The sequence below is a fragment of the Pezoporus wallicus genome, unplaced genomic scaffold (assembly GCF_028554395.1).
Source record: "Pezoporus wallicus isolate ANWC-B61680 ecotype Strahan unplaced genomic scaffold, APGP_CSIRO_Pwel_v1 contig_6814, whole genome shotgun sequence".
In the NCBI taxonomy this organism is placed as follows: Eukaryota; Metazoa; Chordata; class Aves; order Psittaciformes; family Psittacidae; genus Pezoporus; species Pezoporus wallicus.
The window spans coordinates 931,702-947,337 of NW_026639755.1; the positions used below are offsets into that span (position 1 = coordinate 931,702).

At 39.2% G+C, this 15,636-nt stretch overlaps 1 protein-coding gene across 1 annotated transcript in view; it reads left to right on the plus strand.

Annotated features, from left to right (window-relative positions):
* Positions 1-15,636, plus strand: part of SPAG17 (sperm associated antigen 17) — a 98,879-nt gene that overhangs the window by 67,626 nt on the left and 15,617 nt on the right. Inside the window, exons 25-36 of the mRNA XM_057415889.1 lie at positions 1,359-1,479; positions 3,258-3,610; positions 4,595-4,724; positions 6,203-6,426; positions 6,711-6,855; positions 8,020-8,174; positions 8,590-8,766; positions 11,136-11,263; positions 11,427-11,557; positions 12,772-12,902; positions 13,272-13,454; positions 15,255-15,368. Of these exons, the coding sequence (XP_057271872.1) occupies positions 1,359-1,479; positions 3,258-3,610; positions 4,595-4,724; positions 6,203-6,426; positions 6,711-6,855; positions 8,020-8,174; positions 8,590-8,766; positions 11,136-11,263; positions 11,427-11,557; positions 12,772-12,902; positions 13,272-13,454; positions 15,255-15,368 (1,992 nt within the window). The remainder of the gene's footprint in view (positions 1-1,358; positions 1,480-3,257; positions 3,611-4,594; positions 4,725-6,202; positions 6,427-6,710; positions 6,856-8,019; positions 8,175-8,589; positions 8,767-11,135; positions 11,264-11,426; positions 11,558-12,771; positions 12,903-13,271; positions 13,455-15,254; positions 15,369-15,636) is intronic.

Consider the following 15,636-nt stretch of genomic DNA (forward strand, 5'->3'; position numbering starts at 1 on the left):
TTAACCAAGGTAAAGCACCGGAATAGTTTGCTGGGAGAGCTTCAGCCCTAGAAATTTTTAGGATAGGTGGCAAAACATCTGCCAATTTTTCCCTATATTCCTAAAAATGAAGAATATGGGGTAATCCCAGGACAAGTTCTCTCTGTTACTTCTGTCTGCAGCCCTGAACCATTTTCACCTGATGACTACTGGCGCAGTGTCATAGGTTTTGAGGGGGATGGCATCAAAGGGTCCATTGTATGTTCTAGGGTCTTCATGTGTTCCTTAGGTCAGCCTCATCTTTTCTAGTCACCAAAAGTTTCCACTATGGAGTAATGCCAAGAGCATTCCATGTTTTGACTGCCAAACATTCCTTTCTGTTCCTTTCTCAAGTCAGTGCTGTATTTGCAGCAGACTGAAGTAGTGCTCTGCTTACCTTTTGTGCTCTTTTAATGATTATAGGTAAAATAATGGATGTGCAACTTCAAAATTATTTCTCTTCTGCTTCACATTATCCATTTATTGTCATCTCAACACTGTGCATAAGATAACACAGTGACTCAGCAAAATGAATAAAGTTAGTAAGGGTTGCTCTTCAAGGGTTAGTGAAGAGGAATGAAAGAAGATAGCACAAATAAGCAAATAAGCTAGTGTTTCCACTTCAGAAGCCATAAACTCTCAAAATGTTAAAAATGAGTGGTGGAAAGCACTTTAATATTTTGTAACAACTGCAATCTGTAGTCTGTTCTTTTTCTTCATTCTTTTAAAATATGGAATTGTCCTGAGTTCAGCAGTAGCAGTGATTTTTCTCCTTCTTAGTAGCCAGTGCAGTGCTGTGTTTTTGACTTTCAGCCTGGGAGCAATGCTGGTGACGCTGTTGTTTTCAATTATTGCTAAGTAATGTTTATTCCGACCAAGGACTTTGAGTCTCATGCTCTGTCAGGGAGGGGAGGGGAAGCCAGGAGGAAGGAGAGACAGGACACCTGACCCAGACTTGCCAAAGGGGTATTCCATACCACAGCATGTCATGCCCAGTATATAAACTGGGGGCAGTTACCTGGAAGGGCTAGATCACTACTGGGGTTGGGCTGGGTATTGGTTGGCAGGTGGTGAGCGGTTGTATTCTCTTCCCTTGCTATTTCCCTTATCATCATTATTATTATTATTGGTGGTAGCAGCAGTGGTTTTGTGTTATATCTTAGTTACTGGATTGCTCCTATCTCAACCTGCGGGAGTTACATTCTTTCGATTCTCCTCCCCATCCCTCCAGGAGCCGGAGGGGAGGAAGAAAGGGGGGAGTGAGCAAGTGGCTGCATGGCTCTAAGTTACTGACTGGGCTTAAACCGTGACAGGAATAAAACTAATTCATGTTTCTGTAGACAGAAGTGGAAGAATCTGTTTCTCCAGCACAAGCGACGTCCGATGCTCCTGCTTTCTCAGGTTTGAACGTCTCCTGTCCCAATGGACTAGTAGTAACTTTCCTTGGTGAAAGTTCTGGAGGTTAGTATTCTGAGCCACTGCAGAGTAAGGAATTTAAACCAAGTTAAAATTACAGAAGAAAATAGTTTCTGCCTTGGTGGGTTTAGATGTAATAGTATGACCAGTTTAATGTCTCGGATTGCTAAGTCTCTCATAATGTCTATTTAATGGTATTTGCAACATAAATAATATGTTTCAATTCAAACAAAATTGAAATCTAGAATTGCAAGTTATTGCACATAAAAACAGCAATCCTAAAAAGCACATGGGAGTCATGTCGAATAATCAGTTGAATTTGCATGTATATTGGAATATAGAAAAATACACAAATTCAATTCATATTTCATAAATGCATATATATACACATATATATATGAATGGATGCCAGATGTCTTTTAATACAAATCTGTCCTGCCCAGGCTGTATTGGACATGTTGACTATGTGAAAATAGATCAGCACAACTTCAGAGGTAGCCATATCCAGGAATAAAACAGATTTATCACACACACCCCAAGTAGATGCCAGTAGTAATTCCTATTACCTATAATATCCTATGTGTGAGCTGTTGCATAAAACTTGACAGAGTCATTTGTCTTCCTGGCAACTGATGAAACAACATACCTCTTAAGAATCAGCCAAGCGGTAAGAGCAGTGCTTATAAATTAACAAAAAATAAGACATTTATATTAAATAGCATTCATAAATATAATATGGTACACAAGGATCCAGCACAAATTTATAATCGTGTGAGAGAGGAATGTCTGGATTATATTTGGAGGGCCACATTGATCTGAACTGCTAATAAAATCTTCCCTCATTTTTCTTCTCAGACATCTTTTCCCTTTTTATGTCAAAATCATAGAAACGTAGAACAGCTCAACTTGGAAGATCATCTAGTCCAACTTCTTGTAGAAAAGGGAGCCTAGATGAGATTATGTAGCACCCTGTCCAGTAGCATCTTGAAAACCTATGGCAGTGAGGTCTCTACCACATCCCCAGGGAGATTGATCCAGGGAATTGTTGTTCTCACTGTGAAAAATTTTGTTCTTATATCATGGTGAGACATCTCCTGGTGCAACTTGTACCCCTTGTCCTTTGTCTTCTCCGTGTGGCTCCTTATGAAGAGAGAGCCTCCATCCTCTTTGTAGCTACCCTTTAAGTACTAGAATACTGTGAAGAGGTCCTGTCTGAGCCTTCTCCAGGAAGAAGGGACCCAACTCCTTCACCTTTTCCTCATAGGATGGGTTCTCCAGCCCTTCTGTCATCTCTGTGGCCCTCTCTTGGACCCCGTCCAGTCTCTGCATCTTTCTTGAATTGTGGAGGCCAGAATTGGACACAGTACTTCAAGTGCAGCTTGACAAGTGCTGGATAGAGTGGGATGATCACATTTCTGTCTCCGCCAGTAAAGTTCCTACAGATGCAGCCAGCTTGCCAGATTTTTCCAGTTTAGTATAAATATGTTCTAATGAGTCTGGTATGAAGTAAAAAGGTGCAGAGGGTTTTCAAGCGTACATAGTTTGGCAAGGAGCATAAGTTGAAATGTTGAATAGATGAGGTGAACAGCAAATACGGACTCATCCATGTCATCTTGTGGCACACCTACCATAATTGTGCTCATTCATATACCCAACACACAGTCTGTCACTTACTCTGTGGATTAGAGAGGAAGCCAAGGAGGGTTAATCTTACTTGCCTAAAGTTGCATCATTTATGTAGAAGCCATGATGCTGGGTGTTTAGCACTGTTTGAATGTGCTGTGCAGTATTAAGTATTTCAGAATTTGATTTCATTTTGAAAGGTGAAGCCACTGCAGCTGGAGTTGACAAAGAGGTGGTAAAGGAAAGGGGGGCCAAAGCAAATGAAGACAAGGAAGAGGAGGCCGAGGCAAACAAAGCAAAGGAGAGAGAGGTTATGAATACTGGAGAGGAGGAGGAACATGAAGTTACAAAGGGTGAAATAAAGCATGAAGACACTGAAAGAGAACAGGACAAGGAGACCACTTGGGAAATTCTGGTTAGGCAGAGTTATCCCCAAAAAGTAAAGAACTCTCATCTATATACATCTGTGGCAAGGCAAGCAGAACAAGAGGTGTCAAGAGTCATCACCAGTCAAGGAACTGTCATAAAGTACCTGATGGATGGATCTACCCAGGTAGGTTTAATAGAATTAATTGAAAGCAGGCTGCGTGCAATTACCCTTAAACTTGCGCTTGTCGACTGAGATAGAGAATTGACCAGTTTGTAGGTGAAGGACTTAAGTAACCACTGAGTTATGCAGCCATGTCAAGACATGCTTTTGGCTTTGTTCAGAATAAGAACTTAAGGCACATAGGGAATTCCAATGATGAAAATTTTAGGCATGTGAAGGTTTTAGGCAACTTTGGGATTGGGAAATACCTAAATATGGTTTTGAGGACTACGTTCCTGATCAGTAAATGTAACTCTTGAGATGTTTCTTTATGTTGTCTGTTTTGTACATTGTACTTTCTCCCTAGAACATCTATATTGATTTGTAAATGAGTTCAGAGGCAGTTGGGGCAATTCTAGGCTTTGTCTACCACACAGGAGCATGCATATCAAGATTTGAGTATAATGGACAATAGATGTCAGAAAACAGTTGTAATAGAAAGTACTATGACTTCTTTTTGTTAGCTGTCTTGATGGCTAAAAAGTTAACAGTAATCCCAAACATGTGGAATACCTGAATATAGATCAGTATGGTGATACATATGCATTACCACTGCTACAAAGAAAAAAGTCAACTTTTGACCACTTAAATAGTCAAAGAATAATCTTTACTACTTGGTTTTATATTTGTCACTATAAAAGTAAGACACTATATACGTGAACTGCAGCAATTAGCAGTCCTTTGGGCAATGATTAATGGGATTAATTCCTCTTCTCTGCCCTCTCCCATTCCCTTCCCCTCCCTTCCCCTCCCTCTCCCTCTTCTCCCCTCCTCTCTTTTTTTTAGGGAGCTTCTTTATTCTTGTATTCATTTTGAGAGTTTTTACTTTTTTTCCCCTCTGACACCCATAATATTGCAGTGGCTATTGCATTTGCAGCAGATTCTTTTGAGACTTCCTGTTGGTGTTTGCAGTGATATTAACCTCTAGTATATCCTTGATTTCTGCAGATTCTGTTTGCTGATGGCACAGTGAGTAGGAGTCCTGATTCTGGCCCTGTCCTCCCAGCACCTGCTGTTCCAGATGTCATGCAACTGTTACCAGAATCTGATCTTTTACCTGAGACCAGCACTAAGAAAGGTAATAATTCCATTGTTTTGGATAGATTTAAAGTTAGAAAGGCTGATGATACTTAATAAAGGGCATCTTTCTTTAGTCTGAAAATTCTGCTAGTACAAATCTATCTGTACTCCACTGCTGATTTGATACCTTCATAGCAAATAATTTTTCTTCTAATCTAGATTTATTTTTCTTTTAACATGCTAGGACTCTAATAAGTAAAAGTTTGTGTAAGAAGTACATTGGTACCAAAACAATTCAACACAAAGCCTTTTAAAAGAAATCCTTGTAACTACAATCTTGTCAAATCCTTACTTAAGTGTTACAGTTTTTTAGCCTTGGTGTTGAGAAATGCTTTTTCACAGAGGACTTTTAGTGTATTTTTCCTTCTCATTGTATTTCAAGGCAACTACTATTATAAGGCAATTTAGCAGTTGGTTGTATAGACTTGTTATCTGTGCCAGTATAACCATTCTTACCTTATTTTGTTTGACTGAGAAAGAACCTAATAAAAGTGTACTTCATACCTCAGAGTGTAGTTCAAAAACACCATCAGTGCTACTCGGTGCACAGAATAATTATGACCCATCATAATACTAACTTAGAATCTATTGGAAGTATGTGAATAAAAATTGCTGACAAAGAGAAAGGTCTCTCAGAAAGAGACTTTCTGAGTTATCAAATCCAGCCCTTGTTCTTAGGATATTCCTTAGGGTAAGTGGTTGGATGTTTGAGAACATCTCTGATGAACCATCTTCTAAGTCTCGTTGTCTGTGGCCAGTGTATATCCTTTAATCATGATTGCTTTCCCCCACACACTTTTAATCTCCACTTGTCAAATTTATAGTAAACGCTATACCCTTAATCTAAGTTTCGTATTTCAAAATATGGGAGACTGGAGTTCTCCATCACATTCTTAATATGATCACTATACTGTCCAGTTCCCTTTCACAATGGAGTCTCCCCTCGTTTTCTTCTGATGTACCACAAGATTGTGTTTGCCTTTTTTTTGTTAGCATATTTTCACACTGATAACTTGTAATCATTCTGTATGGATGATTCCTCCAGGTCTTTCTTTTATTCTACTGTTGCAAACATGTCTAAAGTAGATGTTTATTCTTTTTTGCATTAAATATTGTTTTAATAAGCTGTATCAAATTCCTCTTAGTTTTATCTTCAAGCTCATGGGACACTTTTGGAAGCTTTTTTTCTCTGTAATCCATTAAGATTTCCTTCTGCATTAATAGTTCCTGTCCAAAGTCAGGTCACAATCAGATGTCAGTAGCACTGACATCTTCACTCTTTCTGTGTCATTAATGAACACATTAAATAAGGTTAGTTCAGGGGCACACCTTTGAATAACAGGACTTGTAATTTCCTTCCAGCCTGATACATAGTTGTTCTTTCAACTCTGTCAAAACCAGTACTCACAGAATCTTTGCACTTCATTGTTTTTCTTTTGCCTTAGAGAATACCAATACAGAAATTTTTTGTTTCAGCAGGGAAAGCCAATGACAAAACCAACAAATTACACCCAGCCAAGGATGAGTTGTTTGAAAATACTATACAGGATGTGGTTAATTCTGAGCAAGGTGAGGTGAAACAGGCAGGAACCTGGATAACAACAACTCCATCAGGCATTCAAGTGGGCACTGAGGAAGGAAAAAGAATGGATCTGAAACCACTCTTAATCTATCAGGCAACTGACCCAGCTGATGGAACGGTATTACTATATTTGTGTTATTATAGCACTGTCTACTAAGCTAAGAGGGCTGCCATCATACAAGTTGTTTTTGGTTTTTGAGCACATAGGCTATAGGTTGTGTTATTACACTGTTACTAATACAGAGGCTTTAAATTTTGTTGAAAATGTGATTCCTCAGTCTCTGAAGTAGATAAAGCAGCAGTAGCTTCTTCAGAATGTTATTACATGATGCCTTGTATTACTCTTGTTGCTGTTTCAACTATCACAGGGCTAAATAAATGAGTATCCCTTCATTCTTTCAGGTTATGACTGTACGAGATGATGAAGTGATAATTGTTGAGAAGCTCGATGGAAGCAGAGTAGTAGATCATGCTGACGGCACTAGGATCATGACATCATATAAAAACTGTGAAGAACTTTTTGAACCCAAGCATAGTGAGGAAACAGGTAAAATCAATAGGAGAACACTTGTCTTTGATCTGTCTTGTGAAGCAGATAATTGTCAAAATATATACTAAAGAAAGCTTATGCTAGTAGCCTAAATAACAATTCACTAGTGCAGTCAAGGTTTAGTTTGTCTGCTTGGTCTTTTTGTCAGCAGTATTCAGTGCAAAAATGACATAGCTTCAAACAAACAAATTTCCTTCTTTCATGGCCCACCTTCACCATGAGACCACAGTGCTGGAGTTCTAGTATGTTCATTGCCCTCTTTTCAGCAAGCAAGCTGATTTGAGTTTTATCTGAAGTAGAACTTCTGTTTGCCTGTAATAATTGGGGCTAATGTTTTTTTGTGTTTCTTCTGGCTGGCAGTATATTCACAGGAAGTGTTCAGGAACATCTCTCTGTGGGATTTGTACAGCCTGGAAAGCCAGCCATACCCTGGGCTGCATAAAAGAAGTGTGACCAGCAGGTTGAAGGAGGTGATCCTGCCCTGTACTCTGCTCTCATGCAGTTGTAGTGTCCTCAGCATAAGAAGGACGTGGAACTGTTGGAGCAAGTCCAGAGGAAGGCATGAGAATGATCAGGGGCTAGAGCCCATATAAAGACAGGCTGAGAAAGTTGGGGCTGTTCAGCCTGGAGAAGAGAATCTGCATGGAGACCTCAGAGCAGCTTCCAGTGTCTGAAGGATGCTGGAGAGGGACTCTTCATTAGGGACTGCAGTGACAGCACAAGGGGTGAAGGGTTTAAACTGAAAAAGGAGAAGTTCAGGTTAGATATAAGGAAGAAGTTCTTTAGTGTGAGGGTGGTGAGGCACTGGAATGGGTTGCCCGAAGAAGTTGTAAATGCCCCATCCCTGGCAGTGTTCAAGGCCAGGTTGGACAGAGCCTTGGGAAAGATGGTCTAGTGTGAGGTGTCCCTGCCCATGGGAGGAGTGTGGAACTGGATGATCTTAAGGTCCTTTCCAACCCAAACCATTCTATGATTTCAAAAATCAAAACACTGACCTCGAACTGATCTGCTTATTCAACAGGAAGGCAATGGCCAGATTAACGTACCAATGTGATTGTTTTCCAAGATTTGTGATGCTGAATAGGAATTTCTTTACATCTTAGAGCTCGTATTACGAGCATTAACAATTTCAGTGTCTCATTGTTCTGTATTATTTCTTAGATAAACCCTCAGGAGCCACCATGAAGAAGGTGAAATATATGCAAGTAGAGAATCCCGAGTTCGCTACTGTTATAATAAACTGTGAGGATGGTACCTGTTGTACCATCTTTGGAGATGGGACACGTCTTATTGCAAAGCCACAGGGAACATATCAGGTGGGAATTATTTTCAGTTTGCGACAATGATATTCATCTTTGTGTTACAAGTTCCCTGCCATCAGCAACTCTGACCTTGACTGTTTTAACTCCCTTTTCTATAGCCTTCACAAATCCTGTGATTCTATCTCTTTCATATCCTGCCAATATTTAGATACTTGCTCACAACTGTATAGTATAGTTAAATCACAATCTTAAATTTCCCTAAGTCAAAGAAAAATATTACAAAGACTAACATCAGCCTGCCTCCTGGACCTTATCTTCTTTCCCTTCAGTCCTTCAAAACTGGATAACTCGGTGATGAAGGTCTGAAAGCTCTCCTCTTGATTTACATCTGTTCTTCATTTTCATGGTACCTCTGGGCTGAAGATTTCACCTTCCAGGACTGAACCTCTTCCCTTTTTCACTCTCATAGGTTTTACCCACGAAGACAGGATCCCTTTTCATTGATGAAGATTGCTCAGCAGTTTATACCCATGAAGTTGTCAATTTCATCAGCAAGGAAGAAGAAAAACAGCCAGGGAGATACACTATGAAACACACTTCCAGCACTGTTTGTGAAATGATGGATACTGAAGGAAATATTTTCAAGGTAAAATAAATGGAAGGGAACAAGTAATTTTAAGTAATTTTTTCTCATAAACATCTCTCATAGTCAGCTTTAAGCCTTGTAATACTTAAAGTAGCCTAGCTAGCCAGAAGGGATCAGCTTCTGAATCAGGTCTCTGAAATTTTCTTGAGTATGTGATAGGTTTCCCTTTTTTGGGATTTTCCCCTTTTTAGGGATTTTCCCCTTTTTAGAGAGACTGAAATAAAACACATGGTCTTCAGTTCACCTCACCTGTAAGCAAACCTTAATTAGCATGACTTGGATTAGAGTAAAAAATCAGCTCTGCAAATGAAGACATTTGCTTTTCAGAAAGTCCATAGAAATACCCTAATCTGTCTGGTAAGGCAAATGTTGTAAAAGGAATGATTCAGTCTTTAAAGTCATACTCTTTGTCCTGTGATCCTTTCACATCTAAGAGATACTTTTGAGCTAGGTTAGTGCTTAGTTTTGAGTTCCAGGAACTTAATCTAAGTGTCTGTGACCTGCACACTGTTTTCTAAGTAAGGTTCTCATTAAAGCTTCTAGGTGTGACATCCTTAGAGTATCCTTTCTGTTGCTGCAACTGTAATCATTACCAGTTTCCCATATTCCTGTAAAACAGCACTAAGGTTCCTCTGGACATACTCATTGTAACAGTGTTTAACTTGGCTGAAGAAGCAGTGCTTGTATAATCTATGATATATGTCAATCTCTCCCTAATAAATTTTGAATTGATCAACCAGAGGGATAGAAATTTCAAAGATACCAAGTTCCTATAAAATCAGTGCAATTCAAAGCAGCATGGAAGTTGCTTTGGCATCAGCATCAGCACATCCTGCTTTTTCTCAGCTGATACTTAAGGAACAAAGGAAGGGGGTTGAGGAGGCTGTGGAAGCAGTTGAAGGCATCATGGGAGCAGTAATCATAGGGGATATGGGTGGTAGTAAGAAAAATGAGATCTAATGCAGTATGAGAGGATGCAGACATGAAGAACAACTGTAGGGAAAACAAGTTTCATTGGGTTTGCCATTAATGGAGTATATTTTATTTACATCATCCCACCACTTTATTTTCAGGACCCCATTTTCATTGGGTAAGTGTTCATGTGATGGGGAGGGTAATCATGTGGATAAAATACGTGTAACAGCTCATGGATCTAAGCTTCTCATTGTGCACAGATATGATAGGCATCCAGCTTTTGGATCCTGCCTTGCCTGCTGTTACAATCAGCTATTATCCAGTTCTCACCTTCTGCATGCTTGGTAGAGATAGCAACCAGGCATTGGTGTAGTAGGGTCAGTTTTCCTCTGTCCTAGTCACACCTGAGACTACAGTAAAAAAGGTGTGGGGTGGGTATGTCAGATTCAGTTAGTTCATTGGCTGCCCTTTGAATCACCCTGGTTTAAACTGTATCTTCCAAAGGCATTATTATTCCTGGTTAGGTTATTATTCATTGTTAGCTACCTTATTTGTATGTTAATGACATGTTAGTTAATAATCACATAGTATTTTCAAGAAGGAATATACTGTAGAAATTCACTCAGTATTATCAGAAGATAATCTGAGACCATATTTTTAAAGTGAATGAATGCCTGAAAAGGGCTCCCTCTATAAATATATATATATATCTATAGGTAGACAGATACAAATATATAATCTGTATCTATATCATCTATATCTCTTCATATATCCACATGCATACAGATGTGTATACATATTTATTCACATTTGCCTATATACCTATATATACAGCCACGCCTGTACGTATGTATATACACATATTTATATATACACATTTATATTTGTATATAAATCTATGTATAGTTATATATGTATGTGCTGTGTGGTCATTAACTAATATATTAGCATATAGACATATATACAATTACATATATATTTGTTTATATCTCTCTGTGTGTTGCTGTATATACATGGATACATATATACCTCACAGAGATACATCAGTGGCTGAGTATACTGTTACCTGACTTGACCAGCAAGTGAGTATTTTTGTGTGAAGTTGCCTGCTGATGCCTGCAGATACGTATGATGAATGTGGAATGTAAACATGGATGGCCCTGTTTGACAACTAACAGTCCTTGAGCCTTGTTAAATGTCAGCATGTGATTTTAGTGTTTATGATATGGCACATCTTCCTAGAAGTGTTTGGTTTGCCTTTTTCACTGTGTTTTCAGTTTTCTTTTTCATTTCTTTTTCAGGTTGTTCAGCATGAAATATGGTTTTTCTGGCTCTTTCACTTAGCTAGGTCATATTAAAGTTCAGCAGCAAGTTACTGCAAGTATCTGCAAGTGACTGCAAGATACAAGCAAATATCATATAACTCAAGTAATTTTATATAATTTCTATTATAGGTCATGGCTGATGGCAGCACAAATGTGTGTGTTCCTAGCATTGACTCCAATGACAAGGAGGACAGAACTTCAGCAGCAGCACTCCAAGAAGTTAACAAACCCATCATTTATGATGAGCATGTCCCCAGGTAACCTGCAGTGGATTCCTAGATTTACACTTCCTTCACTACTCTGTATTTGTGCAGCGTTCATAAATTTGTGCTTCCTTTGTTCAGTACTCTCTGTTTCCACATTTGATATCATCATGTGGGAGTCCCATTTTCTTGATACAGTCTGTGGCTGGCTGTGTAGGTTCTTCATCATCAAAGCAGATGGTTCTGGAACTGAGATCCTACGGAACAGGGATGTACAAGAGTATCTGGCCAAGGTCTATAGTGATCCTGCTGCTGCTGTCTTGCAGGATCCTGTAGAAGAGCTTCCAGGTAGGAAACTTTTCTGACAAACTAATAACAGAAATAATTGCAAAAGTGGAGTCAGAAGTTTCAAAACTCTTTATTTGGGCAGGAAATCCCAAAATGGTTTTCCCCAGGTAGGCAAGTGCCCATGCTTCTGTTGGTGAAGCATGAGAAAGGAGCTCGTGGGAAAACACAACAGTACATAGCACCAACCACCTTGTAGTAGCAGTACAAGAGCTTACATCCAATATGATTGCTAATCAATGCAAAGTTAGTTGGAGATACTGTATTTCTATGAAATGCACTGTGGTGGTGTAAGGTCCTAAGAAAACAAACAAAAAAGACAAGAAGATATGCTTCCTCTGCTTATGATGCGGGGAGATGATAGTTTGCTTCAAGCCATAAAGTATTTTCTTCTCAAAGGTTTATAACATAAGCTTGGGGAACATCTTTCCCACCTACTGCTCTTACCAGGTCTTGTACACTTCTAAATGCTACTTCTATTCACAGTAATGACTGGTTCCCCATTGTAAAAACTTAATGAAATAATTTTGCCATGGGTAAAGAGAAAAGGGCACTGAGATAGTCAGAAAGATCCAGAAGGTGGGGAGATCGGGAGGATGGAGAAGATGCCTTCCCAGTGAAAATCCCAGTCAAGAAAACTTGCTCACAACTGCCTGTCATTTTTCATAGTAGCACATCTGCTTTTCCAGACTTCACACTCTGCCTCTCACAGTACTGGCTCTATTTGCCTTGAGAGCAAGCTTCACAATTTTGTATCATTGTGATAAGGTACCTCAATGGCAATAGCCATTTTGAAGGCTACCTCTGAGATAGATAATAGTAGATTAAATAGATTTTTGGGCTGGGTTGGAAAAAATATTTTTATGAACATTAAAATTAATCAGAACAATAAAACCAAATCATCTTCTAATGGAATCCATCCAGTAATTAGACTGTGAAGTACACACACTATACAACACCCAAGAGTCAAATCAAGAAGTGTAGGCAGTCTGTTGTTAAAGAGTCAGAGTGTCTGAACTAGTTCCAAGTATTCTGTAATCACCTCAGCGATCCAATAGTATCTGTAGCCACAAGGATCACATTTTCACATGGACTTTTACTACATGATGGTAAGAGCTTTTTACACTTAGGTGAGTACATTTTTCTGGAGGTCGGAGACTCTTGTCCATCATTTTTTGATTTGAACTGATTCTTGGAAAAATCTGCCTTTAAACCAGGTGTTTTATGTATTACCATCCTCCACCCTTTGGCTGAAGCTTCCCCCTGGGAAATGAAGAAAGAACCAGAGAGTATTGTTCCTCCAAATCTTCAGCCAAGGACCCGAGAGGACACATATTCTCCTCCTGAGGTATAATTTTTCCAAAATTGTCTTTTCCTGCTTAAGCAATAGATGTTTGTCACTGTGAAATGGAGCTCTAAACAACGTGACATTGTTAAGTTTAGTTTCTTAAGCAGACCAAGCAAGGGGTAGGCTGTGTCAGGGAAAATGCGGTCTTCTTGGGCTTCTTTTACACTCAGTGAGGGAATATAGTCATTTTCAGGGGAGTTCATCTTGCCAGATAAATTGTGGCCAGGAATCTACTGGCTTTATTGTCTAGAGCTGTGATGCTATAAGGAGAGCATGTGCTTTTCAGATGAGACACACATTGCTGTATGTGCATTTAGCCAGTAATATAAGTAGCCTCTTGCTCTTTTGCTTGTTCTTGTCTATGTTCAGAGGAAGATCACAGATCCCTCAGCCAGAACATGTCTTTGGAGGGGTCTCTGCGTTGAATCCAAAGAGCAGACACACTTGTCAGTACCTGTGCGAAAATGTCCTCATAAACTGCAAATCCGTCAGCTGTTCCAGTATAAGCCACTCAATGATGAACTAAGAGAAAAGCTGCAGCTTTCCCTCAAGGTAGTACAATCATATTTATTTATTCTTCCAAAGTGGGTGACACGCATTTGCAGTATATACCTGAGGCAAAGAAAAAAGTTTTCTACATTTGAACAATCAACATTTCATACATAGAGAAGTGCTCTAAGAAAAGTGTATTTCTGAAGCAGCTCAACTGTTCTACTTATCTCTTGTGAAACCTATTCTCTGTGTAAGCACATGGGATCCAGTCCAGTACACATCAAAGATAGTACACTAACAATAGCATCCATGTTGTCAATATTGATATGTTACTTTGCTTAAGTTTTGTTTCCCTTCACAAAGCCTTACAAACTGAAATCTATAAAGTTGTATAAGAATTTCTTGCCCACCATAATTCTACAGTTAATTTGGTCACTGAGACACACTGTAGTCTTGGCTGTGTAATTGTTTTCATAAATCAGTAGAGAAAATTTCCAAGTTCAAGTCTTAGTTCTGTCAATCTCTCCATGTCTAGAAAACAGCTATGTAGCCTTCCTGACAAAGTGTGTGTCCATCCCTCATTAGTGACTTGTTCAAACAAGGTGGAAGCTCTACCTCATCTGCAAGTGTTCAGAGGTGGAATCTGAAAGTTCTGCAGTTGATCCTTATCAGAAGGTTTACAGTGTTGGTATAAAACATTGATTTCTTTAATTCAGACTGAGAGGATGCTCTTAGAAGAGATTTTAGAACAAAAACCTCATTATTACTTACCAATTAGAGCAAATTACACGTGTTCTATAATTTATTAATTTAACACCACAATCCCAAGCTGAGTCTCTCCATTGACCAGATCTGTTGAAAGAAGAACGCCATTGGGTTACCTTGGGAAGGAAGAACTGCAATTACTGACACCAAGAACACTGTTGTAATAATGCTGTTAACGTGCAATGGAAATATTCTCATTGCTCATATATTAGTATTTAAGTAATGGGTTTTTTTCCAGAAAGAGGTATCTTAAATTTTTAGCCAAATACTCACTTTTTCAGAAATAAATCAAGATCTAAAGAAAAAGGTATTCTTCCTTCCTCTGTCTCCTTCAAGACATAAGAGGTATAAAGGAATGAAAAAGAACTGGAAACAGATTGGTTCTGCAGACCTTGTCTGTCATAAAGTTTGGCACTGCATGTAGCTTCCTAGCAGAGTGGTGTATTAGGACAACATTTTTTTAAGGACCCTTTTTTTCCATCCAACTGAGCTTCTACAGCATTCCTTTCTGTAGCACTTGGTGTGATTCTGGCAAAGTAAGACCCTGTCTGAAAAACTTGTCTCTTTGACCTAAAAACTATTTCTCTGTGCAGACTGTTAAATATCTGTATAATCCATTCACAAAAATTGATAGATGGGACCTTTATGACATTGAGAAATAGCATGCAAAGACATGCCGAGAGAGTTGGGGCTGTTCAGCCTAGAGAAGAGAAGTCTCCAAGGAGACCAGTACCTAAAGGGGACCTACAAGGAAGTTGAAGAGAGGCTTCTTACAAGGCTGTGTAGTGACAGGACATGTGGCAATGGCTTTAAGATGAAAGAGGGGAGATTTAGATTAGATATTAGGAAGAAATTCTTCACTCTGAGTGTGGTGTGGCACTGGAATGGGTTTCCCTGTGAAGTCGTGGATGCCCCATCCCTGGAAACATTCAAGGCCAGGTTGGATGGGGCTTTGAAGAGCCCGCCACTGCAGAGGGTTAACTAGATAATGTTTAAGGTCACTTCCAACTCTTTTCCCTATGTATGTGCCCTTAAGCCTACCTATGCAAAGAAAACGTCTGCATCGTTCTTGTTCTTTTTTCATTGTTCCACCAGGAATATACAGACAACATTTTAAAGCAGGAAAAAGAGCTAGAAGAAATGAACGTAAAAGAACCACGAACTGAAGAGGAAAAGGAGAATGCCACAAGTCTCCTTGAACTGGTTACAGTGAGAAAAATTACATTTTTAACTTCCTTTTCCAACAAAACCATTGTATTGTATTGGAAGTGTCAGTCTTAAAACACATCATTGTCTACTAATAGCAAATGTCAGGAAAGCATAGTGCTGTCTCTGCTGTAGTTTAATGGTAAAGCAAGAGCCACATTCAGCATTCAGCTGGGCTGCTGCATGGCACTACTACCATTTTGGGGTAGCAGCCCTCAAAACAGTTCAGAAGTTTGGCTCTATGGAATGAATCATTCTGAAACACAAAGGC